We start from the raw sequence: 25,339 nt of genomic DNA, 5'->3' as shown, positions 1-25,339 counted from the left end.
CAGCCTGAACCAGGAGCGCTGCTATTTCTTCCAATAATCTGACCGACAACAGAGTGTTCCATCCAGCAAAAACACTGACAAAATCAACAAAGGTCTCACTGACGAGATCAAAGTGGTCTACGTACGAATTAGGTGATGGAATCCCAATCAACAACGGATCTCACCAATCCATTCATACGGAGTAAGCCGGTACAAAAGACAAGTAGGTGTGCATGATCAGAAAGACCAGGACATGATCACAGGAAGGATCCACAGTAGTCCAGTAGGTAACGAGGGCGCCAATGAATCATCAGTTGGAATGTCAAATCACAACTTAATGCTATCCGCAATGGTTGTTTAGTGTCTTTAATAGCACACACAAGTGAGCAACACACGCTACACACAGATCAAGCAACATGATCCTCTTTTTGGAGAAGCCACAGAAAATATGTAGGTAATACGTGTGTTTAGTACCCGTTAAAATTGGAAGTTTGATTGAAATTGGAACGATGTGACGGAAAAATTGAAAGTTTGTGTGTAGGAAAGTTTTGATATGATGGAAAAGTTGGAAGTTTGAAGAAAAAGTTGGGAACTAAACCAGGCTTTTGGCCTCTGATGAAAAGGAGCAGATAAAAGTGTATTCAGGACTTGACAGGATGGATAATGTCAGCAGCTCTAGGGCCTGGGTTGCATTGGTCAAGACTCTCTAACCACACCTCAAGTGAGTCCATGATGGAAGTAGAAAGGTTACCTTTGCTTTATTCAGACTCGGGATTACAAAAAACTGCGAATGCTTAAATCCTCTTATGAAGCAACAATTTTCTGTAGGTTTTGCTTCCTATCAATGAAAACAGGTCTACGATATGTACAAGCAAAAACTAACAGAAACAAGCCAACAAAAGTAAGTGGTGAGGACATATCTGTGAAACAAACAATTGGTAGTGATCATAAACATCGACATGAAAATGATATCCCTGACATCCTGCTAAGAGTAGCATGGCATGAGAACAAAACAATGCCACTTGTTTCAAGAAAATACGCAAATCACCTACCTGAAAGACAGATAACAAAAGGAAAAGGAGTACATGCAAGTTATGTTGTAGTAATAAAAAGAAACTACCTTTTACTGCCAACTGCCAGCAATCTACAAGAACCAGAGAGCCATGCGGTGATGCAACAATGAATTATGCCTCCTTGGAACGCGAAAACCTCAGAGAAATTTCGACATCCCAGCATTCCAAACAAGACCATGCATCACAAAGGCATGGAAACACAAGCACAGAGACAAGGAACCAACACTCATTCCTGTCAATAAACTGGTAATCCAGTAAAAAGAAAAAAAAAAGGCTCTATATGTCTATCAACATCGCACAATAAAGTCAGCTCATTTGGAGATCCGTTCTGTTACAGATTACGTTGTAAAACTTGCTTACATTACAAGTGAGGGCTATGGCTTTTGAAAGGAAGGACGCAAGAGTATGTTACATACTTTACACTATCTATAAGAACGACAACGAAGATGCGGGACAGAGAATTTGAGGAGATCCTCCCCTCACCATCCCTATCGCTCGCTTCCCTTGGATCAGCCAGGACAGAGACTACAACGGACGAAACTGGCTTACGACCAGCATGGCTCTGACTATGGTTCTTGGGGGGTGCTTTGAAATGATCCGTGTCATTGGATGTCGAACCTCGTAAAGGGATGGCTTCTGAGTACGAAATCCTTCTGTTCTTCACCTTCTGAACAGGGCCAGAAGGAAGATTTTCAGTATAATTTTGTGACGTGTTAGTCACTGACCCAGAGTAGACAGGCACAATGCCATTTGCATCAGCTGTTGTTGGAGATAAATCAAATTGGAATACTTCAGTGCACATCCCGGAGTTCAACATGGGACCTGGAAAATAATCAATAGACAGGGTTAACTTCAGTAAATGAAGGACCAAGTCATCAAACTACTTATAACAACTATCAGCCGAGGAATTAAAAGGTTAGGGTCAAAGCTACATCACAAGGCACAAATGTTTCATCACTCTACTAATCCATCAACAAAAAAGAGAATAAGTGCTTCACATATGCACAAATCTAAGTACTACCTCACTACACAATTTAGAAAAACCAGTATATTATTCAATTGTGCCATATGTCCATAAACAGGACATGTGTAATGGAAGAATTTCAGCAAACAAAGGAAATACCTACTTGTGATGGTTATACATGTAAGGTTGAATTCAACTATACAGAGGCAGCTAAGGATATAATCAATTCATTCGATCAGTGACTTTTTGTCCAGAGGAAGTTTATAAGGTCAAACTAAGAGTAAATTGCATTGGTAGTACACAAACTTGTTAGGTGGGTGCAATTTAGTACATAAACTTGTGAAATGCTTGTTTCGATACACAAACTTGTCTAGTTCGTGCGAATGAGGACCAAAATAGCTTGGCAATGTTAATTTTACGAAGCTAATGTTGATTAGGATGTGACGTGCATACGTGTAGTGAGTGTACATAAGACATGCAATATTTATAAATGTGGTCTCTACTTTATCCTTCATCATGAAAGTGATGAATTTCATATATTTCTAACCCTTATATCATTGTTTGTTTTTTTTATCTTTTTCTACGATCACTATATCCATTCTATTTTTATTGAAGAGGTGTATGTCTAATAGCAAACCTTCTCAGATATATGTTTACATAATTTCCTAATGAGCCCCTAAATTAATAAGATTAGCCATGTTGTGTCCTTTTTGCCTTCCTCCGCATGCACCAGACAAATTCAAGCACCAAAACGAGCATTTTACAAGTTCGTGTACCGGCAATGCAATTTACTCGTCAAACTAATGTACATAAATAGTATACTGTACAATAGTAAATTAAATATCATAAAATATACAGAATTAGCAGTAATTCAGAACATAACATTCCAGTCAACAAAATATATGCATTGAGCAGTTAATTATATATGCTGCAATGGTACCTTCTCCAATAGCATACCGCAACGGAAAAAACTACAACATTGAGCTTTTCACAATGGTGACTAAACAATGAACCACTGACCCAAAAGTCTATGATCGCCTCCTATGTATCATGGTATATTGGTAATCATCCACCCGAGTGGCATACTAAACCCACAATAAGTTTACAACTTTACCACGGCAAAAGAACATGTAATATATGCAGATATCTTCTACTTCCAGCACTGAATAAGCACTACATTCATCTATTAAGATCGCTAGCTCTAGCAGATAGTAAGTGTTATACTCCAAACAATTCATCGCACTAAGTGCCACATTGTCCTACAAACACCAACAAGGCATATACAGTATTGTTCATTTAAATTAAATAGGGTGTGCGTGCGACATTATGCAGCATTCTTACCTGACATTGCTTCACTAAACCACTGCGGCAGCATCCCATCATCCTCCCTGTATATGCTTCCATCTCCAGGAGCCAGAGCCATCAGTTCATTCATTCCTTTAGCAGAATCCATGACTTCTCCAGCTTCTAACGGAGCTACATAGCCAGGGATTGCTAAGCTAGTCTCCTCCTTTCCTTGGTTTCCAGAACCCTTCTCGCCATAGTTAGACAAACGGGAAGAGGCTTTCTCACTCGCAACAATGGACTTAATAACCAGATTTCCATTGATCTTCACATGCTTCCCATTCCTCGGCAAATATAACAAAGCTGGCAGCGTTTCGCTTCCATTCTGAGGTACCTTCGGATCAACACCATTTGAGACACTATTTTGTGGCCCTTCAACAGCCAGAATTCTCCCATGATGTGACGGAACAATCGCAGCGCCTTCCCCAGTGTACGCTGCACCATACATCCGATTTACCGCAGGAACCAAACACCCGCAGACCATCATCAAGAACAGCAATCCAAGCAGGCTAACACCTGCAACCTTCTTGGTCTTCCGGGCCTTCTTGGCCGGTGGCTCCGGTGTGGACGCAGGCTGCTGCGTCTTGAGCCGGGGTATCGGCACAAGCGGCACCTGCGAGCCACGCATTGCGTAGGCTGGGTGGATCCATGGCATCGGCAATGGGTAAACCGCAGGGTACATGGGCATTGGCGGCGGTGGCGCGGCGGCACCAGCACCGGCGGCGCCACCCAATTGCTGCTTGAGGGCGGCGTTCTCGGCCGTGACGCAGGAGATCCTGGCGGTGAGGTCGGCGATGGTGGCCTGCATCACCTTCACCTTCCCCTCCAGCTCCTCCACGTACTGCTTCTTCCTCTGCCGCGACTGGTGCGCGCTCTCCCGGTTGCGCACCAGCCGCGCGCGCCGCTTCGCCTCATCATCCTTCCCATCCTTGCCGCCGCCGCCGTCACTCCCGCTCCTCGACGGCGACGACGAATCCGCGGACTCCTCGTTCTTGGAACCCCCGTCGCCGGCCGACGACGTCCCCGCTTCCGGCGATCCGGCGGCCGAGGACGACGACGACGTCGTCACCGGCGGCGGCGCATCCGGCGGGAAGAGATCCACATCGAAGTCGAAGTCCAGATCGTCGAGATCGAAATCCTCCAGCGCGAAGGCGTCATCCCCGAGGGTCGGGAAGTCGGGGAAATCGTCGCCGGGGGGGAAGGGGAGGTCGGCGAAGGGCGCGAGTAGGTCCGGCTCCGCCATGGATCCCGGTCACCGGCGGCGCATACGCGGCGGCGGCGGCGATGGAGGTGGATGGGATCACGGACGCGGTGGTGGTTGCGGAAGCGTGAGGGCTCTGCAATGGAAAAGAGAGCGAAGGTGCGTGATTTGGTCGTAGTCCTCGCGATTTTAGGTCGCCGCGGAGACGAAGCTGCTCCACGCGTCTCGAACCTTCTCTGGGCCTAGTTGGGCCTCAAACATCGGGCCGATTTTGCGGATGGGCCTAGTTATTGAGCCTGATGATAGAGAGAGGGGGGGGGGGGGACAGATGGAAGGCTAATTCGGTTTATAGGATTCCCAAATCAAAGGTACAGGGAAGGTAAAGAATTAGGATGTTAGATGCATCTTATTTCTTAGGAATTTTTCTAAGAGGTCTTATCTCATGATAATAAGAATCATATGGAATAAGCTTGTAAGGCTATAATCCTTAGGTATTTGATAGGATTTTATAGGAATGGAAGGAATGAGGCATATAGGAAAAAAATCCTAATGTTTGAATTCCTACAATAATCCTATAAAAATCCTTTAAACCGAATGAGCCCGAAAGAGAGAGAGATGATGAAGAAGATGAGGTGACATGAAAGTCGCTGACACGTGGATCCCATCTACTGACTTAGCAAGTTAAACCGTGGTCAAACTGTCATGTCAGTAGAAACCACTTCCAAAACGATCGAAGGAGTTGATTTTCACTACTTTCCGAAGACAAAAAAAGCCTTCCGGGAGCGGCGCTATATCCGGTTTTGCAGTTGAGGGAGACGATTTACAGGAGCAAGAGATGAGGGAGACGAAACAGACTTATTTGCCTCTACTAGAACAGCAGCTTAGGCCCAAACAGCGGAGCGAGACCAGTCATGGCGGCGACACTCGCAGGCCGCCGCCTCCTCCTGCAGCGATCCGCGGCGGCGGCGGGGGGGAGGTGGCGGCTGCTGGGGACGGCGGCGGAGGCGTCCTCCTCTCCGGGAGGGAGGGAAGAGGCGGGCGGGGGAGGGGGAGATGAGATCTACCTGAAGAAGCCGGCGGCGGCGGCGGCGGTAACGACGCGGGACGAGACGTCGGTGGCGATGCCGATGTCGTTCATGACGGGGTCGGTGGTGGGGAAGCGGTTCTACCGGGAGGCCACCGTGCGGCGCGCCGACGACGGCAACGGGTGGTCGGTGATGCTCGACTACCGCACCCTCAAGTCGCCGGCGAAGCGGCCGCTCAAGCTGCAGTCGCGGACGCTCGCCATGGCCATCGCCGCCGAGTGGGAGTACCAGGTCATGATCCCCATCTTCTGTTTGATTGGCCCTCGATTGGTTATGCTGCTCAACTGTAGTGTAAGATTACTCAAATTCGGATGGAAGATGGTAAATCAAATGATTCGAAATGGAAATTGGGTGACTAGTAGCGCTTAGGTCGATCTTAATCTTGTAAGTTCAGTTTAACCCAGAACTGTAATGAGTTGCGGAAGGATTTTGTGCAATTTAAATCTATTCAATCAGTGAATCTCGCTTGCCATAGTGTACTATTCAGTGGCAGTGGCATCGATGATTTAGATCGTGCAATTAGAGGTGGTTTTGGCATTACATTTCTTTTCTTTCTCCCTGTTGCGGCTAGAGCAGCTAGAATAACTACAAATATTGTTCAGCTTTAAAGAATAGTTTCCGTTTCATATTGTAAGACTTTCTAGCATTGTCTATACTCATATAGATGTTAATGAATCCAGACACATATACATACCTAGATTCATTAACATCTATATGAATGTGGGAAATGCTAGAAAGTCTTACATTGTGAAACGGGGGAAGTAGCAAAGAAGATGACCAGGACTCCTAATTAATTCGGATACTGGTATTATAGAGTTATTGTTTCAGTAGGATATGAAGAATGCAGCATTTAGAGTTATTTTGTTGTCTGGTTCTTATCTTATCATCCCTATAATAGTACTACCACAAGATGGACTGTATTCAAATTTATCAGGTTGATTCCAGCAGCTAAGTAAAAGCAAACTTCATAAGGCAATTGCGCCTTTGCATTTGCATCACATATTCACATGGCAACCCTTAAAATGTATGTATGTCTGTACTTATATGTTGCGGTGGGTAAACTTAGGAAGTAGTCAGCTGCTCTATACTTCCATATTGCATATGTGAATTAAAAGATCTGTCATGTCATAAGTAATCGGTTTTGTTTGTTCTTTGGTTATATTAGCATCACGGGTGTGCATCCAATTAATATTGATTACTGCCTTCAACTGTAACATATGTTCATGGCTGAATTGCTGCAATCAAACATCATCTATTTTACAAGTGACAGGAGATGTTACAACGAATTCTGTTTACTTGATGTGCTTCTCATCTACACAGCCCAGAATTATATTTGAATTTAACTTCTTTGCAAGTCTCTTCTTTATGTATTTGATTTTCTAGTTTCTTATGTAACATATACTGATACCAAACTTTCTTGACATCATAGGAAGCAGATGGAATCCGGCCTTTTACAATGCCTCTTATGAAGCTTGCTTGCACTGCACTGGAACGAGTTCCATTGACACGAAAAAAAATAATTGATAATTTGATGAAGAAATTCCACCAAGATTTGGTATTCTGCCGTTCACCTGATGATAATGAGCTGACTGTAGGAGTTTATCGTAAGTTGTTTCCTCTTGACTGTGTATGCAATGACGTCCATATGAATTCATAGTGTTGTGAGCATATAACTCCATACATTTTGGTTAGCGATGTCTTCTCTTCATTTCCCTCCAGCAATGTCTTTCTTATGCTTCTTGTGTGTGTGTGTGTGTGTGCAGAAAGACAGAAGGAGAAAATTGACCCTATACTAGACTGGGTAAACACTGAGTTTGGCTTCAAGCCTGTTGTATACACAAGCTTTTTTGGTGGAAAGCAAGATGAAGGGTTAGCTAATGCTGTAGAAACTGTTTTGAAGAATACCACCGACTTTGAGTTGGCATCTATTGATGCTATGGCAGCAGCAGCCCATTCCCTGGTAATCCCTCTCGCAATATTCAGAGGGAAGCTGGGAATTGAGCAGGCAATTGAATTGATCAGACTTGAAGAAGATCACCAGGTTATTCTGCAACCATTGTCTATCTTTATTAAGGCTATTTACTTTTCTCTTGTCTTATGGTGTTTAATTCCCCCAGGTTGATAGATGGGGCTTGGTTGAAGGAGGTCATGATGTTGATATTGCCGATCTCAAAGTGCAAATGTCATCAGCTGTTGTGTTTCTTTTACTTTCATGGCAACTATAGTTACTTATGTAGCGAATCTACGGATCGGTTGGTTTTTTTTTGTTTGATCTCGACTTTCGAGCTTGTATCAACTTTTGTGACGACTGGTAGAATAAGACTTCCCTGCAGATGGTTAATAGGGAGACAGAGCTCCAGAATTTAATCTGTTGGATTCTGGTGTCTCAAACAGTATGTTTGTTAAGATATAAAAACTCAACCTGTGGAATACTTATCATTTTTTTTGTGGAACTATTTTTGCAAGCAGCAACGAATGCTGGCATCTTCCCCGCTGCCACCCTGGCCTCTTGGTCTATCTGGTGCGCCGATGTGGCACCTAGGGTCGGCGCCGACCCTCGAGAGGCACTAGGATGTGTCACATCCACCCAAATTCCCTTATATTATGGGACGAAGGAAGTTCTATTGTTGGCTAGGATAATAGATACTTTATAAATAAATTAACTTATATCAAAACCTTATTAAGAGCTAAGGTAAACTAATAGACCACATACAAAAGTTCTTAAACAGGATAAAAAGTCGCGCAAAACACGATTATGTGGTTAGTCTTTATTGAATGAAATAAAAGTGCGATAATAGTTTGATACATTCTACACACACAAATTAGGGGGAAAATAAAACTGTGTTTGGGATACATTTTGCACACTCGTCGGTGCATATAACTCGTCACGCAAATCAAGCAACTATATATCGAGATGGAAATTCACCTTTTTTTAAAAAAAAATGGAAATTCAATTTGTTTTTTTAAAAAAAACATGCATGTAATGATCAGATGTAGCATTCATAGAGCTTGATGTCCATCTGCAGCCTGAAGTACACCAATCCCTCGACGGCGTCGGTGCGGAGCGTGGCGACGCCGCGGGACATGAAGAAGTCGCCGGTGCCGCCGACGACGGAGATGTCCCTCGTCTTCTCCGACATGAGGTCGGCGCCCATCAGGTTGAGCGTGCCGCGGCGCCCCGTGGAGTTGAACACGACGGAGAAGGCGAACCACGCGTCGTACACCTCCTTGCTGTCGTAGAGGTAGACCCCCTGCGCGCGCGCCGCCGCCGTCTCCCTCAGCGACGACGGCGGCGGCAGCGCCCTCGTCCCCTCCGTCATCGGGTCGTCGAACACCACCACCTCGCCGAAGAAGGTGCCGTTCGGCGACACGGCGGTGGCCAGCGCCGTCGGCTTGGCGGCCGCCGCCGACGTGGAGTTGGCGGTGCTGTTGCTGTAGTCGTAGAGGATGTCGTGGAAGTAGAGCGTCATCTTCTTGCACGGCTCGTCGTAGCTCCTGACGAGCCTCCTGCCGCCGCCGCTACGGCCGCCATTGGCGACGGTCGCCGAGGTGAGGCTGATGACGAGGAAGATGGCGGCGACGATCAGGGAGGGATTGGACCAAGTCGCCATTGCTATCTTGGAGTAGTAAGTTAGTGCAATTAACTCAGCTTAATGAGCTTAATTCACTAACTAGCTGGAGAAGCTAGCTACTCCACTCCACTTAGCAAGTGTTGCTGGCTTAATTTGCTGCAGCTGTGATGGAGCTCGAGTTTTGCATCTCTATTTATAGAGGTGTGAAATGGAATAATATATGCATGTTCATGCCTGGCAAAATGTGTTGCTGTAGGTTCTGAGATTTGCTCTGGTCCAACAACAAGTATCTCAAGGTACCGGTGCTTTACGGTATCAAATCATTTTCGACCGTTGAATCTAACTGGACAGAATGGGTACTGTTAGATCCAATGATCGAAAATGATTTGGTACCGTGAGGTACTGGTAACTCAAAGTACTTTTTGTTGGATCGGAGCAAATCTCATATCCTATAGTTGGTTGGATCAAGAGGGAGTGAGATATAAGCAAAGGCTACTCTATTATATTTATATATTTATATTGTTATTCCCTTCTCTTTACTTTGGACTGTTTGCTCGAATGCTTGATTCTGAATTTCTGATGCTGATGCAGGGTATTGTAACATGTTATTATGAGCAGTATGGAGGTATGCAAAGGCTTCAAGGGAGGGTTACCAGAAAAAAAAATTCTGACAGATCTGGTCGCATGTCTATTAAAATATTATAAGAAATTAGAGTGGGTGAATTAATGAGATCGATGTTACATGTATCTATAGAAGAGGGAGTGCTTAAAGTCGTAAAGGAAGAAAAGTGATCTACGCCTAGCCAATCGCTTAATCTCCTGAAACCCGGCATAATAGCCGGATCCCGGAGGTGAGCTTGTCTAGAAGATTAGCAAATCTGAGCAGTCAAAAATCATTGATGAGATTAGCAAGTTTTTCCCCATGCAATTTAATTTGCGCCAAACCAGATTTAAAAACATAATATAATAATATGTATATAATTAACTATAATTTTTATTTTCATAGATACAATTATGTTTTGTATATAAGAAATTCTAAAAGTAGAAATGGGAACAAAATTTGCAATCGTAAGACATATACTATTATAATATGTTATTTTCAAAATCATTCCAATGGCATAAATTAACTGTTTAGGAGAAAATTGGAGTCATTCCTGCAATAATCCTACAAAATCCTATCTCATAAACAATCTAATTAAATCTCTCTTTTTTATATACAATGTTCTTGTCAACTTTTATTGTTTAATGAAAAGAAGATTTTTATTTTGATTAAACATGCTACCAAGAAGGCGTAGTTCAAAAAGCGTCGCCCGCTCCCGCGTCGTCCTCCCTCATGGGCGACACGGGAGGCGGAAACCGCCGGCGCCGCCTGCTCCCCCCCCCCCCTCCTCCTTCCGCCGCATCGCCGCTGCCCAAGCGGCCATCGGCAAAGCCGCGCGGCCGCAAGGACGGCGGCGGCGGGGCTTCGTCATCTTCGTCTCCCTCTCCCGTCGGCGGTGGAGGGCCGCGCAGTAGACAGTGAAGACCGCCCAGATCCGGGCCGCCGCGGCCGGATCTGGTGGGGAGGCCACCGGCGGAGGGTCGGCGTGAGGTGGCGGCGGCAGCCGGCAGTTGGTGGTGGTGGTGGCAGGGATTGAAGGTGGTGGGGCGGCGGCTGCAGTTGGTGGTGGATCCACCAAATTAAATGAAAATTGATGGCTAGATGTTTTGCTTTTTTCTTAGAATTTGTAAGATTTATTAAAGCGGCACGTGGCAATCTAGGAGCGTTTGTAGGAGTCTCACGTGGTGGCTTTAGAGTGTTTATAGGGAGTTTAATGGACTTTTAGTATATAATAGATAGATTCATTATCAACACATTTGCATAAGGATGTTTATTTAGAAAGAATTTAGCATACAAACTGTGTATATACTCATACAGCTGGTGGTCTGATCTGATGATGGGAGCAGCAACAAATAAATCTATAGGTAGACGAAGCTAGGAGCATCAGATCACCTTGTCAATTGGCTGATCATTTGTCTCCCTGACCAAAGATGTCACATCTTCACTGAAATTTGCATCGACAATAATGAATAGTGTTTGGTACTCCCTCCGTCTTAAAATATAAGCGTTCATAGCTAAAAATACTTATATTTTAGAACGGATGGAGTATATATTATACGACCATGGATGGATGCATCATACGTAGCACTCGTAGAGCTTGATGTCCATCTGCAGCCTGAAGTAGGTGAAGCCCTCGAAAGCGTCGGTGCGGAGGGTGGCGACGCCGCGCGACATGAAGAAGTCGCCGGTGCCGCCCACGACGGAGATGTCCCTCGTCTTCTCGGCGATGATGTCGGCGCCCATGAGGTTGAGCGTGCCGCGGCGCCCCGTGGAGTTGAACACGATGGAGAAGGCGAGCCACGCGTTGAACGCCTCCTTGCTGTTGTAGAGGTAGAGCCCCTGCGCCCTCACCGCCGTCTCCTCCAGCGACGGCGGCAGCGCCCTCCCCTCCGTCACCGGGTCGTTGAACACCACCACCTCGCCGAAGAAGGTGCCGCCGGTCGACGGCACGGCGTTGGCCAGCGCCGTCGGCTTGGTGGCCGCCGCCGCCGTGGAGTTGGAGGTGCTGTTGCTGTAGTCGTAGAGGATGTCGTGGAGGTACAGCCTCATCTCCATGCACGGCTCGTCGTAGCTCCTGACGAACCTCCTCCTGCTGCTCCGGCCATGGACGGCGACGCTCGCCGAGGTGAGGCTGAGCAGGAAGATGGTGGCGACGACGATCGTCAGAGACGCCATGGACCAAGTAGCCGTCCGGCGCCCTTGCACTGTTATCCAAGCTTAGCTAGCTAGCTGCAGCTGCCTGTGATTAGGAGCTCGAGATTTGCACTTCTATTTATAGAGATGAGAAATGGTCAGGGTCTTCAGCTATAGCTGTTTGAGAGGGTTCTAGCTATTTGCTTTCATGTACAATTTAGCCGGTATAGCTCCATTTAGCCCGCTATAGCAGTTTTAGAAGCTAACCGCTAAATATCTTAGCCCGCTATTTAAAATATTGAAAATGGTAGGCTGCATGCATGCCAATTATCTGGCAAAATGTCTTTGCAAGCTGGAGTTGTTTGGATCAAGAGGGATAGTGAGACTACCATCATTTCACCTACAACTATTTATTAAAGAAAAAAATAGTTTGTGAATACATTTTTTATATATGCATGTTTAACAATTTGAAAGCCGGTGTCAAAAATAAACTACTACGACAAACTCTAAAATCAACTTCAAAATTAAATTTTAATATTTAAATTTTAGGGTGGCTGAGAGGCAAACCTTAGACTTAGAGGGGCTGAGGCACAACTATAATATTGTCATTCCCTTCGCTTTTCTTGGGGTTTGTTGCTTGAATATTGCTTTGATTCCAATGATGATCTGATGCTGATGCTCATACAGGTTAATTACTGTACGTACATTCATGAACATAGAGGCTGCAAAAGGCTAGCTTCAATGGAGGGTTACCAAAATATATATATTATAAGAAGAGTTGGTGAATTACATGAAAGATAAGAAATGTTACAAAGAAGATGGATCACCTAAAGGAAGAAAACAACAAAGGAATTATGCTAGCCAAGTGCTTGATTGGTTAATTTCTGCAAAACGCCGCCACACACGTGCTTCCACAAAAGTCCATGCAGTCGAAATCATTAGTGAAATCAGGCCTTAATTTCTTCCTTGTTGTGGACCAATCAATCTGATTTGCTTCATCAGGGGGAGGGGTCTAATGGATTTTATTGGGGAGCACGCTAATAAGTTCAACAGTACCAATTACTATTAACAGTAATATTGACCCTGAAATTTCTAATTTCCGATATTAATCGGTATTTCAACCGATAATATTTGGTCACTATGTTCAGTCCAACCCACTAATGGTTTATTTGACCTCACCACCCTACACTTTAGCCCACTCATGGTTTCTGAAATCAAAATCCATATTTGAGTTCATTCCTCTGCTCTTCAGTTCATGCAGCAAATTGTTTTCTTTAGCAGATCATTTCGCTCGTATCAGACGGCTTTCAACAGGTATAAATTTGCGTCTGCTCACATGAACGACGAACAAAATGCAGAACATGGCCTGAAAAAAAAAGAGATCAAAGGGGATCGGAGTCCTCCGACCCCCACTCCAAGTGCAAAGCTGCGAAAATCCATCTGAAAAAGAATCATCAAACTGGAAGAGCGAAGTGTTGATTCATGTTTCGTAGCAGCAGATGATTTTCTCTCGCTTGTCGGTCTGTAGGATTTAAGGAATCAAAATTTCAAACCATGGCATGATGACAAGACAAGTGTAAATTACAGATAGTGTTTGATGGTTTCAGAACTGTCTAGTACTGTTCAGTTATTGGGGATGGTTCAATTTCTTTTAATAATGGAAATTATTTACATCTCAGCCATCTGAGAAAACAAAAATTATCGTGTGATGGGACAGGTCCCCAACTCCTCTAAAAAAGATGGCTAGCTGAATTAAAAGTTTAAAAAAATCACATAAATATTAAGGAGGATTTTTTTAGGTGCTACGCTATCTAAAATGAAGTACAAAGATTACAAAAGTATAGCATCATTGTGCATAGTATTCCCTTCTCCTGTGAGGCAGGTTCAATTCCAACTACCAATTACAAATTGACAATGAAATTAAAATTCTGAAACTTGTAGTTTTTGGTACTTATCAGCATTTCACTTTAAATATTTGGCCATTATGTTCTGAGATTTTCAGTTAAAACCTCTACTGATTCATGCGAACTCTTCCCCCTACCTTTAGGCTTTAGTCCTCTCATGGTTCCTGAAATCAGAATCGATATTTGAGTTCATTCCTGTATTCCTCACTCCTCGCAGTTCGTTTTTTTTTTCCGAATAAGAACTCCTAGCAGTTCGGCAGTTCGTTGCTTAGCCTCATCTGGAAGACTGGAATGACCGCAAAATAGGTTTTCTGTTTTAACAGATCGTACGGCTTTGAACAGGTTTAATTTGCGTCTGATCAAAATAATGAACGAAGAAAAAAAATTCAGAACGTTAACTGAAAAGAAGGAGACCAAAGGATGTCGGTCTGTCGGAGTTTGAAACTCCAACCCCTTTCCCATCACAAACTCCGTCTCCTCGCTCGCTCCGGTCGCTCCACTCCTAGCTAGTGGTGGAAAAAAAAAAAGCTTAGGCTCATGAGCTCAGCTCGGGCTTGGCTCAACCTTGGTTGGCTTAGCTCGGCTCGTAAGCAAAACGAGCCAAGCCAAGCCTTCTTTTCATCTCATTGCTGAAATGAGCCGAGCCCGAGCTGGCTTGCGAGCAACTTCTTTTGGCTCGCGAGCCTAGACCATCATGTGTTTATATCGATTATTTTATTTTTTTTATGGAGATATTATTTGTCAACTTGAAATTTACCATTAAGATTTTGAAGAATTGAAACTTATTTAAATTTTACATGTTGATGATTGTTCTTGCTTTTTTTTAATAATTATAAAATATATATGAAGAGGTGTTTCAACATGAATGCTAGCCAGGAAACGAGCCGAGCCGAGCCGTGCTCAAGTTTTACTTGTTTCCCTAACTGAGTCGAGCCAAGCCAAGCCTTGTTTGTTGCGAGCCACTGCGAGCCGAGCCGGCTCGTTTCCACCCTTTCGTTGTTCCTTACTCCTTAGACCTTAATCATCCTGCAGAGAAGTTCAGATTGGAGGTGTTGTCCAAGTGCAAAGCAGCGAAATCCATTTGAAAAGGAATCATCAAATATTTTTTTCCTTCCGTTTGTTGAAATAACTGCAAATTGCAATTTATTAAATTCTTTTATTAGATCATTTCACCCGTATCAGACGAATTTTAACAGGTTCAATTTGCGTCTGATCACATGAACGATGAAAAAAAATTGTAGAAAATTACCTTGAGGAAAAAAAAAAGGAGACCAAAGAGGTTCGGAGTTTAAACTCCGGACCCCACTCCTATCGCATACTGCGTCTCCTTTGCAGGGGTACCAAGTGCTAAGCAGTTTAGAGAAGCGTTGATTCATAGCAGCAGCTGATATCCTCTCGTTTGTTGGTCTGTAGTGTTCAAAGAATTAAAATTTCAAATCATGGCAAGACCAAAAGTGTAAATGGCAGACGATGTTTGATGGTTTCATAACTGCCTAGTGCCACTGCTTGGGAAATGTTAATTCTCTTCGCAATGAATCAATAGGAGCACTCTCAATATAATGAATCAGGCTGGAATCTGGATGAATGCTCCTGTTAAACTTCACAAAAAAAATGTTATATGCTTCTAAATGCTCAGTAAATCATGCTACTCTGTATTATACACTGAACTTGGGTTCAATTTTCAGCAAAGTTTGCACTGAACTTTGATTCAGTTTGTTTTGACTCCTCCAGTAAGAAAAAAAGATGCACCCAAATTAAATTGCCGTAAGGAAAGTTGCTATTTGAAAGTGATCATGCGGTTCTCAGTTGATCGGGCAATTGACTGATGAACTTGCGGCGCAGGCACGATCCTCAACGACCAATTTATTAGTGGATTATCTTATCCCAAGAATAATGGAGAAGTATTATATTAGATGAAAATGATTCACATGCAAGCTTTAAACTAATGCACAAAATGATTGCTCGCCACCGACAGCGCAAAAGAACAGCCGGCGGCGTCATCTTGTCAGTCACCTGCTCACCTGTTAATATTCAGAGATCTTCAGTTAAACCCTCTACGGACTCATATGACCTCATCCCACAATCCTTTTAGCCATCTCATGGTTTCTGAAATCAGAATCCATATTTGAGTTCATTCCTCTGCTCTTCTGTTCAGTGATCTACTCTCATCTTGGAATAACACTGAAAATTGCATTTCCTCTTTCTTATAACAGATCATTTCATCCGTATCAGACGGCTTTAATTTAAACGGTATGAATTTTGCGTCTGGGCACCTGAACGACGAACAAAAGAAAACTGCAGAAAATAAGCTGAAAGAGAGAGATCAAAGGGGAGTCGGAGTTTCATCCTCCGAACCCCACCGTTTTATGCTCTAGTTGTGTTTTGGGCTTTTGGCAGTGTTAGCTCTGTTCTTGCCATGGATTTCCAGATGCCGCAATTGACTGATGAACTTGCGGCGCAGGCGCAGCCACGACTGACTGGACAGGTTCAGCACCTAAACAGCCACTGTCCTCTAACAATTCCGAGTTCAATTTTCTACTAAAGCAATTTCTTACTAGTACTTCCACTGTTTGAGGACAAATTTTTTTTCTCTCCCATTTATCCCAAAATAAGGCCTCAGTTCTTTTTTCTCAATTCCAAACTTCAACTTTCCCGTTTACCGTTAGCACACCGAAATTTGTGAAAAATACTCCCTCTGTCCCATTTTAAGTGCAACCATAAGTTTTCGCGCTTAACTTTGATCGTCCGTTTTATTTGAAAAATTTTTATAATTAATATTTTTGTAGTTATAAGATGATAAAATATGAATAGCACTTTACTCGTGACTTATGTTTTCAATTTTTTTTAAGAAAATTTAAATAATACGGACGATCAAAGTTGGACGTAAAAAATCATGGCTACACTGAAAATGGGACGGAGGAAGTAAAGAATAAATGTATTAGGAGTAGATAAATAACTGTATTAGGATTTGATGAAGCGATGATTATTTTAAATTTTCTTTTGGTTTTGGTTTTGTATTGATACATGTGAAATGGATGGAAAAATATTTTTTTTTTGGAACGTGTCCCATCGCCGACAGCGACACGTTAGTACAATCACTGTACTCCTCATTTACGGGACGGCGATAACGTGCCCATTTCGGAAACAGCGTTGCGTGATCACGACTCACAAATCCACACCGAAAAAGCGAGAGAAGAAAACGAGAGTGTTCGTCAAGCTCGCGAATGGGAGGGAAGATGGGCAAGGACGTGGCCGCCGGCGGCGAGAGCAACCGCCGCCCGCCGCCGCCGCCGCCTATGCCGCTGGGCCTGAGGCTCCAGCTGATCGGGCTCTCGGCGGCGATCGACGCGGTGGAGCGGCGCGACGGGACGGTCAACCGCGCGCTCTACTCCGTCCTCGTCGAACACCTGATGAGCGTCCGCGCCGACCCGTCCCCGGACGCCGCCACCGGCGCCGTCCGCTCCTTCGACTTCACCATCGACGCCGCGCGCGGCCTCTGGGCGCGCGTGTTCGCGCCCGCGGCGGCGGCGCAGGCGGCGGCGCCGATGCCGGTGATGGTGTACTACCACGGCGGCGGGTTCGCGCTGTTCTCGCCGGCGGTGGCGCCGTTCGACGGCGTGTGCCGCAGGCTGTGCGGCGACGTTGGCGTCGTCGTCGTCTCCGTCAACTACCGCCTCGCGCCCGAGCACCGCTACCCCGCCGCCTACGACGACGGCGTGGACGCGCTCCGCTTCCTCGACGGGAACGGCATCCCGGGCCTCGACGGCGACGTCGTCCCCGTCGACCTCGCCAGCTGCTTCCTCGCCGGGGAGAGCGCCGGCGGCAACATCGTGCACCAAGTGGCCAACCGCTGGGCGGCCACGTGGCAGCCCACGGCCAAGAACCTCCGCCTCGCTGGGATGATCCCCGTGCAGCCGTACTTCGGCGGCGAGGAGAGGACGCCCTCCGAGCTGGCGCTCGACGGCGTGGCGCCGGTGGTGAACCTCCGGCGGTCGGACTTCTCGTGGAAGGCGTTCCTGCCGGTGGGCGCCGACCGCGACCACCCGGCGGCGCACGTCACCGACGAGAACGCCGAGCTGGCGGAGGCGTTCCCGCCGGCGATGGTGGTGATCGGAGGGTTCGACCCGCTGCAGGACTGGCAGCGGCGGTACGTCGACGTGCTGCGGCGGAAGGGGAAGGCGGTGGAGGTGGCGGAGTTCCCCGACGCCTTCCATGGCTTCTACGGCTTCCCGGAGCTCGCCGACGCCGGCAAGGTCTTGCAGGACATCAAGGTGTTCGTCCAGAGCAACAGGGCGGCGCGCGCCACCGCCTGAATTGAGATTCGAGAGTTTGATCTGCTTCGTACCGTACACGCGTCGTACACTTCATATACTTGAGATTTTGAATTGGGATTTCTGTGATTCAAGGTGAAAGTTTAAGGCCGCAGTTAAAAGTTTCGTATGATTTTATGTTGAAAACTGTATAATTTGAGTATGAAGGTTTTAAGTTTTCATATGAAAGTTTTAAATTTGAATTTGAACGGTTTTTAATTCAAAAATGAAAAATTGAGGTCACAGCTAAGTGTCATGTGAAAGTTGTATGAATTAAGATGAAAGTTGTATGATCATGCATTGCCACCGCGATGAAATTTTGGCATTTCATACGAAGCGAGTGTAAGATCACTTGGCTAAGTTTCATGTGTTGAAAACATGCTCACCCCAACATGTCATAGACTTACTAGGGTGTTCGTATTTGCAGCTAACTATTTTTACCCTTTTTTTAATGGTAGGTGTCATACCCGCTTTATACTGAAAGATGTTGGATCAGTCTTTGGAGATGTTCATACGGATAGAGAGTGGGTTTACACCGGTGCAGTCCTTGGAGATAGTAAGGAGTAAGTGTGGGTACGTATGTAAGTGTTTACCCCCTCCGTCCAAATAAACCAATCCTAACTATTAATCTGGATATATGTGTGTCCAGGTTCATTTTTAGAGTTTGTTTTTTTTTTGACAAATTAGTATGTTTGTACCGTGTTTGGCAAAAATAAAAAATAAAAAAAAGGCATTTGGTATAGAAATTATGTATGAGTCGACGACTCGTAAGAGTACATACCTCCAATAGTTACGCATTCGGGAATGTATTTTCTACACTCAGGTGTATGCATGTAGTTTAAATAGTTATATAAAAATTTCATAAAATTTGATAAGATGGACTACGATAATATAAGATACTACAAACATGTAAGTCTAAATTCGATATACACATGAAAAACAAAAATAATAAATTTTATCTGCGTTGTACGATATCGATTATTATTTTGGTTTATCTAGTTGTAGATCAAATATAATCTTGCATGTTTCTGTATAGATTTATATCATCGTAATTAATGTTACTAAATTTTTTCTATAAGTATTTAAGTCGTATGTAAATGATGGGTGCTATGGCATTTAGGCGTAGAAAATCCTTGTTCTTACCCATCCTTACTCACACTCTGTTTTTCATCAAACAGTGTAGGCCTAGTGTAATTCAAAATCAGCCTAATACTATCTGGGATTTTTCAGGATATTGCTCCTGTTAAACTTCAAAATCCCATGTCAGACGCTTCTAAATGTTCAGTAAACTAAGCTATAGTACGCACTGAACTTACTGAATCAGCAAAAAAGATTAAGTTTTCAATACTTAAGTCAAGAATCACCTGAATTTGCCTTGCGAAAAGGAAGAGAGATGTGATAACTGATAAGCGTACAAACAAATTGCGACCTCATATAGTCACATGTCGTATGTGTTGCTTGCACCCTTCTCACAACAATCCTACGGCGTGAGACCGCAAAGATAGCGTCTGCGTTATCTTCAAGTACGGAGAATTGGCGATCTCCATAACTCCATGTCACCTCTATCCAGGCCTCAATCGTAATATCAATTTCATATCACTTTGAAAGTTGTTTTCAGACCAAGGAATTCCTAAACTTCTCTGAATTTTGTGCCTGCCTGAACACTCACTGAAAGACACGCTTCCTGAACCACTGAATTTTGTGGCTGCTTGAACACTGAAACAACACTTTCTGAACCTCTGAATTTTGTGGCTGCACACTGAAAGATAAAATTCCTGAACTTCTCTGAATTTTGTTTCTGAACCTGCATTTTTTTATCAGTCTCCCAAACGAAAAGGTAGAACCGTCGGAGTAGCCAAGAAATGGCGGGCGCGCACGGGCGGCGCCGCCGGGTGGCACTGCCGTGGCCGGTGAGGCTCAGGCTCTGCGTTTTCGAGGCCGCCATTGACGCGACGCAGCGCCGAGACGGCAGCGTCAACCGTTTCCTCTTCTCCCTGTTCGACCGCCGGGCGCCGGCCGACCCGCGGCCGGACGCCGCCGGCGTCAGCTCGACGGACATCACCGTCGACGCTTCGCGCGGCCTCTGGGCGCGCGTTTTCTACTCGCCGTCGCCGTCGCCGCGCCCCGTCGTCGTCTACTTCCACGGCGGCGGCTTCACGCTGTTCTCCGCGGCCTCCCGCGCCTACGACGCGCTCTGCCGCACGCTCTGCGCCGTCGTCGTGTCCGTCGACTACCGCCTCGCCCCCGAGCACCGGGCTCCCGCCGCGTACGACGACGGGGAGGCCGTCCTCCGCTACCTCGGCGCCACCGGCCTCCCCGACCACGTCGGCCCGGTCGACGTCTCCACCTGCTTCGTCGTCGGAGACAGCGCCGGCGGCAACATCGCGCACCACGTGGCCCAGCGATGGACGGCCACGGCGACGACGACGACGACGACGACCGATAACCCCGTCGTCCACCTCGCCGGCGTGATACTCATACAGCCGTGCTTCAGCGGCGAGGAGCGGACGGAATCCGAGCGCGCGCTCGACGGCGTGGCGCCGGTGCTGAACACGCGGCGGTCGGACCTGTCGTGGAAGGCGTTCCTGCCGGAGGGGGCCGACCGGAACCACCCGGCGGCGCACGTCGTCACCGGAGACGACGACGACGACGCCGAACTGCACGAGGCGTTCCCGCCGGCGATGGTGGTCGTCGGGGGGCTCGACCCGCTGCAGGACTGGGACCGGCGGTACGCCGCCATGCTGCGGCGGAAGGGGAAGGCGGCGCGGGTGGTGGAGTTCCCGGAGGCCATCCACTCCTTCTACTTCTTCCCGGAGTTCCTCGCCGACGATCACCGGAAGCTCGTTGGTGAAATCAGGGCGTTCGTGGAAGAATGCATCACGTCCAAGCAGCCCACTGCTTAGTGACGAGGGCCTCATCATTTGACCTATCGCTATAAAATTTTAAATTTAATTTCAAAGTTTTCTCAATGTAGTTTTTTTTTATTTAGCTTTTAAGTCGATAAGTAATGGATATATAAAAAAATTTCATTAATTATTTTTGCCGCTAAGCTCTTGCCAACCAATGGGGACTATGTCTCGTTGGAAATTATCGGAGTAACATCTTTAGTTTGTTTTTTATGAAGAAAAAAGTGAAGGAAAAAAAATGATGCTTTAGCTCATCTCAGCAAAAAAAGATCCAACTATAGTTTGTTAGTTTGTTTTTAGTTGCGAGATGTACAAGTTAAATTTTAAATTATATATTTATAAAGTGATATATTACATGTTAATACATCCTTTTAAACTTTTTTATAACTATGTGAGTATATATACAATAACAATAAGAAGATATTCCTCAAGAGTCCCCAATAGGCAGCCATGCATCGCCATCAACGTAAGCATGGTCGTTGCGAGAGACTTGAGACGTTAACCACAACCACAAATGTACGTATCAGATAATCAGATACACATCATTGCAAAAGGCTACTGGATTAATTAATTATATCCTTCAATCAAACAAAGAAAAATCGCTACAAACGTGTGGCTATGTGCTCATCAGTTGAGCAGTACACAATAATGAGATTGGATCAAAATCATATCGCATTGAAGCTATTGGGTTGTACGTACGTAGTACCAATGTGTTCAACTATAAAACTTAAATTGAAGACGTACTAATTATACTCAAAACAAACAGAAGCAACGGAGCTATATATGGTCGTATGGAATTGCATTAAAATACCTGTACATGAGATTATGAGAGGTATCAAGTGCCAATTTGTCAAATTTGAACGCAGCTAGAGTTCATTGGTTCGACGATATGGTCATGACTCATGAATGCCAATTTAGGCTAAATTCGGCGCTGGGGACTTAAATTCTAGGTAGTACGAGTAGTTACACGGTATTTCAAATTTCTACTATCAAATTGGAATATTCACGTAAAAATCAAGGGATAATTTTGGTCCTGTGTGGATCCCACCCCAAATCCCACCGAACGTTTAAACACCTACATGAGGTATTAGATATAGACTAAAAAATAACTAATTGTATAGATTGTGACTAATTTGTGAGATGAATCTTTTAAGCCTAATTGTTCCATGATTTGACAATGTTGTGCTACAGTAAATATTTACTAATAACAGATTAAATAGGCTTAATAAATTCATCTCATGGTTTACCGGCGGATTCTGTAATTAGTATTTTTATTAGTGCCGAACATTTATGGCACACCGTATATAATACCTGATGAGACACGCCGAAACTTTACTAAACACCCCCTTTATTTCCAAAAAAAATTAATCGGTTCACCTATATATAGTGTCCTCTGGACACTGAAATGACTCGCACAGAAACCGGCGAAATGGGGCACGAGAAGGAGCAAGAAACGGCCGGCGACGAGCTCCGGCGGCCCGAGCCGCCGGCGTTGCCGTGGACGGTGCGGCTCCAGCTCTTCGCCCTCGTCACCGCCGTCGACATCGTGCAGCGCGGCGACGGCACCGTCAACCGCTTCCTCTTCTCCCTCGCAGACCGCCAGAGCGCCGCCGCGGCGCGCCCGGACGCCCACGGCGTCCGCTCCGGCGATGTCACCGTCGACGCGTCCCGCGGGCTGTGGGCGCGCGTGTTCTCCCCCGCGAGCAGCAGCGCCGTGGAATCCCCGCCGCTCCCCGTCGTCGTCTACTTCCACGGCGGCGGCTTCGCGCTCCTCACCGCCGCCTCCAGCCAGTACGACGCCTTGTGCCGCCGGCTCTGCCGCGAGCTCCGCGCCGTCGTCGTCTCCGTCAACTACCGCCTCGCCCCCGAGCACCGCTACCCCGCCGCCTACGACGACGGCGTGGACGTGCTCCGCCACCTCGCCACCGTCGGCCTCCCCGCCGACGTAGTAGCGGCCGTCCCCGTCGACCTCACCCGCTGCTTCCTCGTCGGCGACAGCGCCGGCGGCAACATCGCCCACCACGTCGCGCACCGATGGGCCGCCGCCACCACCTCCTCGAGCCGCCGCGTCCGCCTCGCCGGCGTCGTCCTGCTGCAGCCGTTCTTCGGCGGCGAGGAGCGGACGGAGGCGGAGCTGAGGCTGGACGGCGTGGGGCCGGTGGTGAGCATGGCGCGCGCGGACTGGTGCTGGAGGGCGTTCCTGCCGGAGGGCGCCGACCGCGACCACCCGGCGGCGCACGTCACCGGCGAGAACGCCGAGCTGGCGGAGGAGTTCCCGCCGGCGATGGTGGTGGTCGGAGGGTACGACACGCTGCAGGACTGGCAGCGGCGGTACGCCGGGATGCTGCGGCGGAATGGGAAGGCGGTGCAGGTGGTGGAGTACCCGGCGGCGATCCACTCCTTCTACGTCTTCCCGGAGCTCGCCGACTCCGGCGAGCTCGTCAAGGAGATGAAGGCGTTCATGGAGCGCAACGCGCCGCCCAAATCGAATGCTTAATTAGAAGCGTTTTATTTACCTTTGGCATTTCAAAATGTTAACCTGGACTGCTATTTCATATATATTTTGCTGAAATTTGATCAAGTTTTGCGATGATGAATTGCTCTGTGAAATAAACAGATTTTACTTTTTTTAGATAATGAAATAAAACATCTCGGCTTTTGCTCATCAGAGCTACAGCCAATTATTATAAAAGTAACACCCAAACACTGAACGTAGTTTAAATGAATTAAACATACCTAATAAAATAAAACCGATTTTACTAGCAGCGTATTTTTTATTCCGATTTCATCGCATGGATCCCATGATGCTGACGGAGACATTAACCTACCATACGATTCTGTTCACGCGGAGCACGAGCACAGCTGCACATTTCTGACTTCTTTTTGACGCGACAAGAGAAAAAGAGAGAGAGAGAGAGGAAGGCTGTGTTTTCGGTGCAAAGTTTAGATTTTGGTTGAAATTAAAGATGATGTGACTAAAAAGTTATGTGTGTATGACAGATTGATGTGATGGAAAAGGACTGAAGTTTGGATTCACTTTAGATCTAAACACACAGCCTTGAAACATGATAAGAATTACTTTTTGCGACAAGTAAAATCAGTCTGACTTTTGAGACGTACGCGACGCATTACACGTCGATAGAAAAAATCAAATTCAAAAGCTATTTTGAAGAACACTTTTCGTGTAGGGTTCTATCCTTTTCTTACAGGCTCTCGTTTTGAGCCTATAGGATTAGATTCTCCTCGTTTTCTGTTAGCACGCTTTTCAAACTGCCAAATGGTATATTTCGTGCGAAAACTTTCTATAAAGAAGTTGTTAAAAAAATCCAACAAATTTATTCATAAAAAAGTTATATATTAATAATTAATTAATCATATACTAATCGCATTTCTCGTTTTGCGTGCGACTAAACCGTCCACCGCCCCAGCCGAAACAATCGCACCCTTATTGGGCCAGAAAATATAATCATTGTGTTATCATACAATTATTTCGTAAGTTTAAACAACTTCTATTTCCAACTTTAGTCGTCTATTACACGGTCCAAAATGAAACACACTCTTTTGTTTAATGATATTTTCTAATTAAGTAGAGGGCGTTTTGTATAAAACAAATGTTTAATGATTTTTTTCACGTGTGCCAAAGTCGAACACTTTAGGAGCGTATGCTACTACAAAATCGATCTTTTATGGCGTCACCTTATTATTTTCTCCGGCGGCCATACGTGAAAACTACCAGCGACAATGGGGCTATAGACCGCCAGCAAAAATGGATCTTCGCTGGCCAACGAAAGTGTATCTTTTTGCTGGCGGCTCACTTTAGCGATTTCCACTGGCGGTTGAAGAGGACTGCCATATTAAAAGATCAGCTCTCTCCACCGCACCTAACTCTTTACTCCCTCTCCATCCCTATCGGTACGCACTCCTTCCCTACCCCTCTCCTTCTCCTTCCCTGCAGATGCCCACCGGCGTGCACCCCTCCTCCTTCCTCACTGGTGCACACCCCCCTCCTCCGTCTTCACCGACGGATCCAGCGGCAACGAATCAAGCGGGTGGCAGATCTGGTGACGGCGAGTCAAGCGTGTGGTGGATCCGGCGGCGGCGACTTTCGCGGGTGACAGTCTGGTGGAGTCAAGGAGGGGAGGTTGGTGGCAGCAAGGCAGCATATGGAGCGTCGGTGGCAGCGCCCCACTCCCCCTTCCTTCCCAAATCTGGTTGGAGGGGAGGAGGCCAGGGGCGGCGGCTGCCCCACTCTCTCCCCTCACCTCCC

At 46.1% G+C, this 25,339-nt stretch overlaps 6 protein-coding genes across 8 annotated transcripts; 3 read left to right on the top strand and 3 right to left on the bottom strand.

Moving 5' to 3' along the window:
- Nucleotides 1–1,268: 1,268 nt before the first annotated feature.
- On the bottom strand, nucleotides 1,269–4,725 carry LOC4344086 (bZIP transcription factor 60-like). Its single transcript, NM_001422991.1, has 2 exons — nucleotides 3,358–4,725; nucleotides 1,269–1,874 (listed from the first exon to the last, which is right to left on the bottom strand). Exons 1-2 carry the CDS (start codon nucleotides 4,601–4,603, stop codon nucleotides 1,414–1,416), a joined length of 1,707 nt encoding a protein of 568 aa, NP_001409920.1. The 5' UTR covers nucleotides 4,604–4,725; the 3' UTR covers nucleotides 1,269–1,413.
- Nucleotides 4,726–5,457: 732 nt separating this feature from the next.
- LOC4344085 (ATP synthase mitochondrial F1 complex assembly factor 2) lies at nucleotides 5,458–8,097 on the top strand. Its single transcript, NM_001422990.1, has 4 exons — nucleotides 5,458–5,877; nucleotides 7,076–7,250; nucleotides 7,410–7,687; nucleotides 7,764–8,097. Exons 1-4 carry the CDS (start codon nucleotides 5,473–5,475, stop codon nucleotides 7,869–7,871), a joined length of 966 nt encoding a protein of 321 aa, NP_001409919.1. The 5' UTR covers nucleotides 5,458–5,472; the 3' UTR covers nucleotides 7,872–8,097.
- Nucleotides 8,098–8,384: 287 nt separating this feature from the next.
- On the bottom strand, nucleotides 8,385–9,409 carry LOC107281693 (dirigent protein 5). The gene has a single exon (XM_015790809.3). It carries the CDS (start codon nucleotides 9,255–9,257, stop codon nucleotides 8,634–8,636), a length of 624 nt encoding a protein of 207 aa, XP_015646295.1. The 5' UTR covers nucleotides 9,258–9,409; the 3' UTR covers nucleotides 8,385–8,633.
- A 1,665-nt stretch (nucleotides 9,410–11,074) lies between these two features.
- On the bottom strand, nucleotides 11,075–12,155 carry LOC4344084 (dirigent protein 5-like). Its single transcript, XM_066312030.1, has one exon. It carries the CDS (start codon nucleotides 11,992–11,994, stop codon nucleotides 11,395–11,397), a length of 600 nt encoding a protein of 199 aa, XP_066168127.1. The 5' UTR covers nucleotides 11,995–12,155; the 3' UTR covers nucleotides 11,075–11,394.
- A 4,833-nt stretch (nucleotides 12,156–16,988) lies between these two features.
- LOC4344083 (probable carboxylesterase 18) lies at nucleotides 16,989–21,434 on the top strand. 3 transcript variants are annotated; one of them, XM_066312410.1, is made up of 3 exons: nucleotides 16,989–18,262; nucleotides 18,625–18,739; nucleotides 19,988–21,434. In XM_066312410.1, exon 1 carries the CDS (start codon nucleotides 17,081–17,083, stop codon nucleotides 18,167–18,169), a length of 1,089 nt encoding a protein of 362 aa, XP_066168507.1. In that variant the 5' UTR covers nucleotides 16,989–17,080; the 3' UTR covers nucleotides 18,170–18,262; nucleotides 18,625–18,739; nucleotides 19,988–21,434. The 3 variants fall into 3 exon arrangements, with proteins under 3 accessions (XP_066168507.1, XP_015647846.1, XP_066168508.1); XM_066312411.1 differs by having other exon boundaries at nucleotides 18,240–18,262; nucleotides 18,625–18,747; XM_015792360.2 differs by having other exon boundaries at nucleotides 18,625–20,128.
- Nucleotides 21,435–22,484: 1,050 nt separating this feature from the next.
- On the top strand, nucleotides 22,485–23,662 carry LOC4344081 (probable carboxylesterase 18). Its single transcript, XM_015792359.3, has one exon. It carries the CDS (start codon nucleotides 22,502–22,504, stop codon nucleotides 23,567–23,569), a length of 1,068 nt encoding a protein of 355 aa, XP_015647845.1. The 5' UTR covers nucleotides 22,485–22,501; the 3' UTR covers nucleotides 23,570–23,662.
- The last annotated feature ends 1,677 nt before the right edge of the window (nucleotides 23,663–25,339 follow it).

The sequence above is a fragment of the Oryza sativa genome, chromosome 7 (assembly GCF_034140825.1).
Source record: "Oryza sativa Japonica Group chromosome 7, ASM3414082v1".
Taxonomy (NCBI): Eukaryota; Viridiplantae; Streptophyta; class Magnoliopsida; order Poales; family Poaceae; genus Oryza; species Oryza sativa.
The sequence above is the reverse complement of the archived record's forward strand: the minus strand, read 5'-3'. Positions and strand labels throughout refer to the sequence as shown.

What these genes read in the sequence shown, in the direction of transcription:
- LOC4344086 (NM_001422991.1), bottom strand. Translation starts at nt 4,603, where the DNA reads ATGGCGGAGCCGGACCTACTCGCGCCCTTCGCCGACCTCCCCTTCCCC. An exon ending in GTTTAGTGAAGCAATGTCAG is followed by an intron (nt 1,875 to 3,357) that starts GTAAGAATGCTG and finishes ATTATTTTCCAG; the next exon opens with GTCCCATGTTGAACTCCGGG.
- LOC4344084 (XM_066312030.1), bottom strand. Translation starts at nt 11,994, where the DNA reads ATGGCGTCTCTGACGATCGTCGTCGCCACCATCTTCCTGCTCAGCCTC.
- LOC107281693 (XM_015790809.3), bottom strand. Translation starts at nt 9,257, where the DNA reads ATGGCGACTTGGTCCAATCCCTCCCTGATCGTCGCCGCCATCTTCCTC.
- LOC4344081 (XM_015792359.3), top strand. Translation starts at nt 22,502, where the DNA reads ATGGGGCACGAGAAGGAGCAAGAAACGGCCGGCGACGAGCTCCGGCGG.
- LOC4344083 (XM_066312410.1), top strand. Translation starts at nt 17,081, where the DNA reads ATGGGAGGGAAGATGGGCAAGGACGTGGCCGCCGGCGGCGAGAGCAAC.
- LOC4344085 (NM_001422990.1), top strand. Translation starts at nt 5,473, where the DNA reads ATGGCGGCGACACTCGCAGGCCGCCGCCTCCTCCTGCAGCGATCCGCG. An exon ending in GCTGACTGTAGGAGTTTATC is followed by an intron (nt 7,251 to 7,409) that starts GTAAGTTGTTTC and finishes GTGTGTGTGCAG; the next exon opens with AAAGACAGAAGGAGAAAATT. An exon ending in GACTTGAAGAAGATCACCAG is followed by an intron (nt 7,688 to 7,763) that starts GTTATTCTGCAA and finishes TAATTCCCCCAG; the next exon opens with GTTGATAGATGGGGCTTGGT.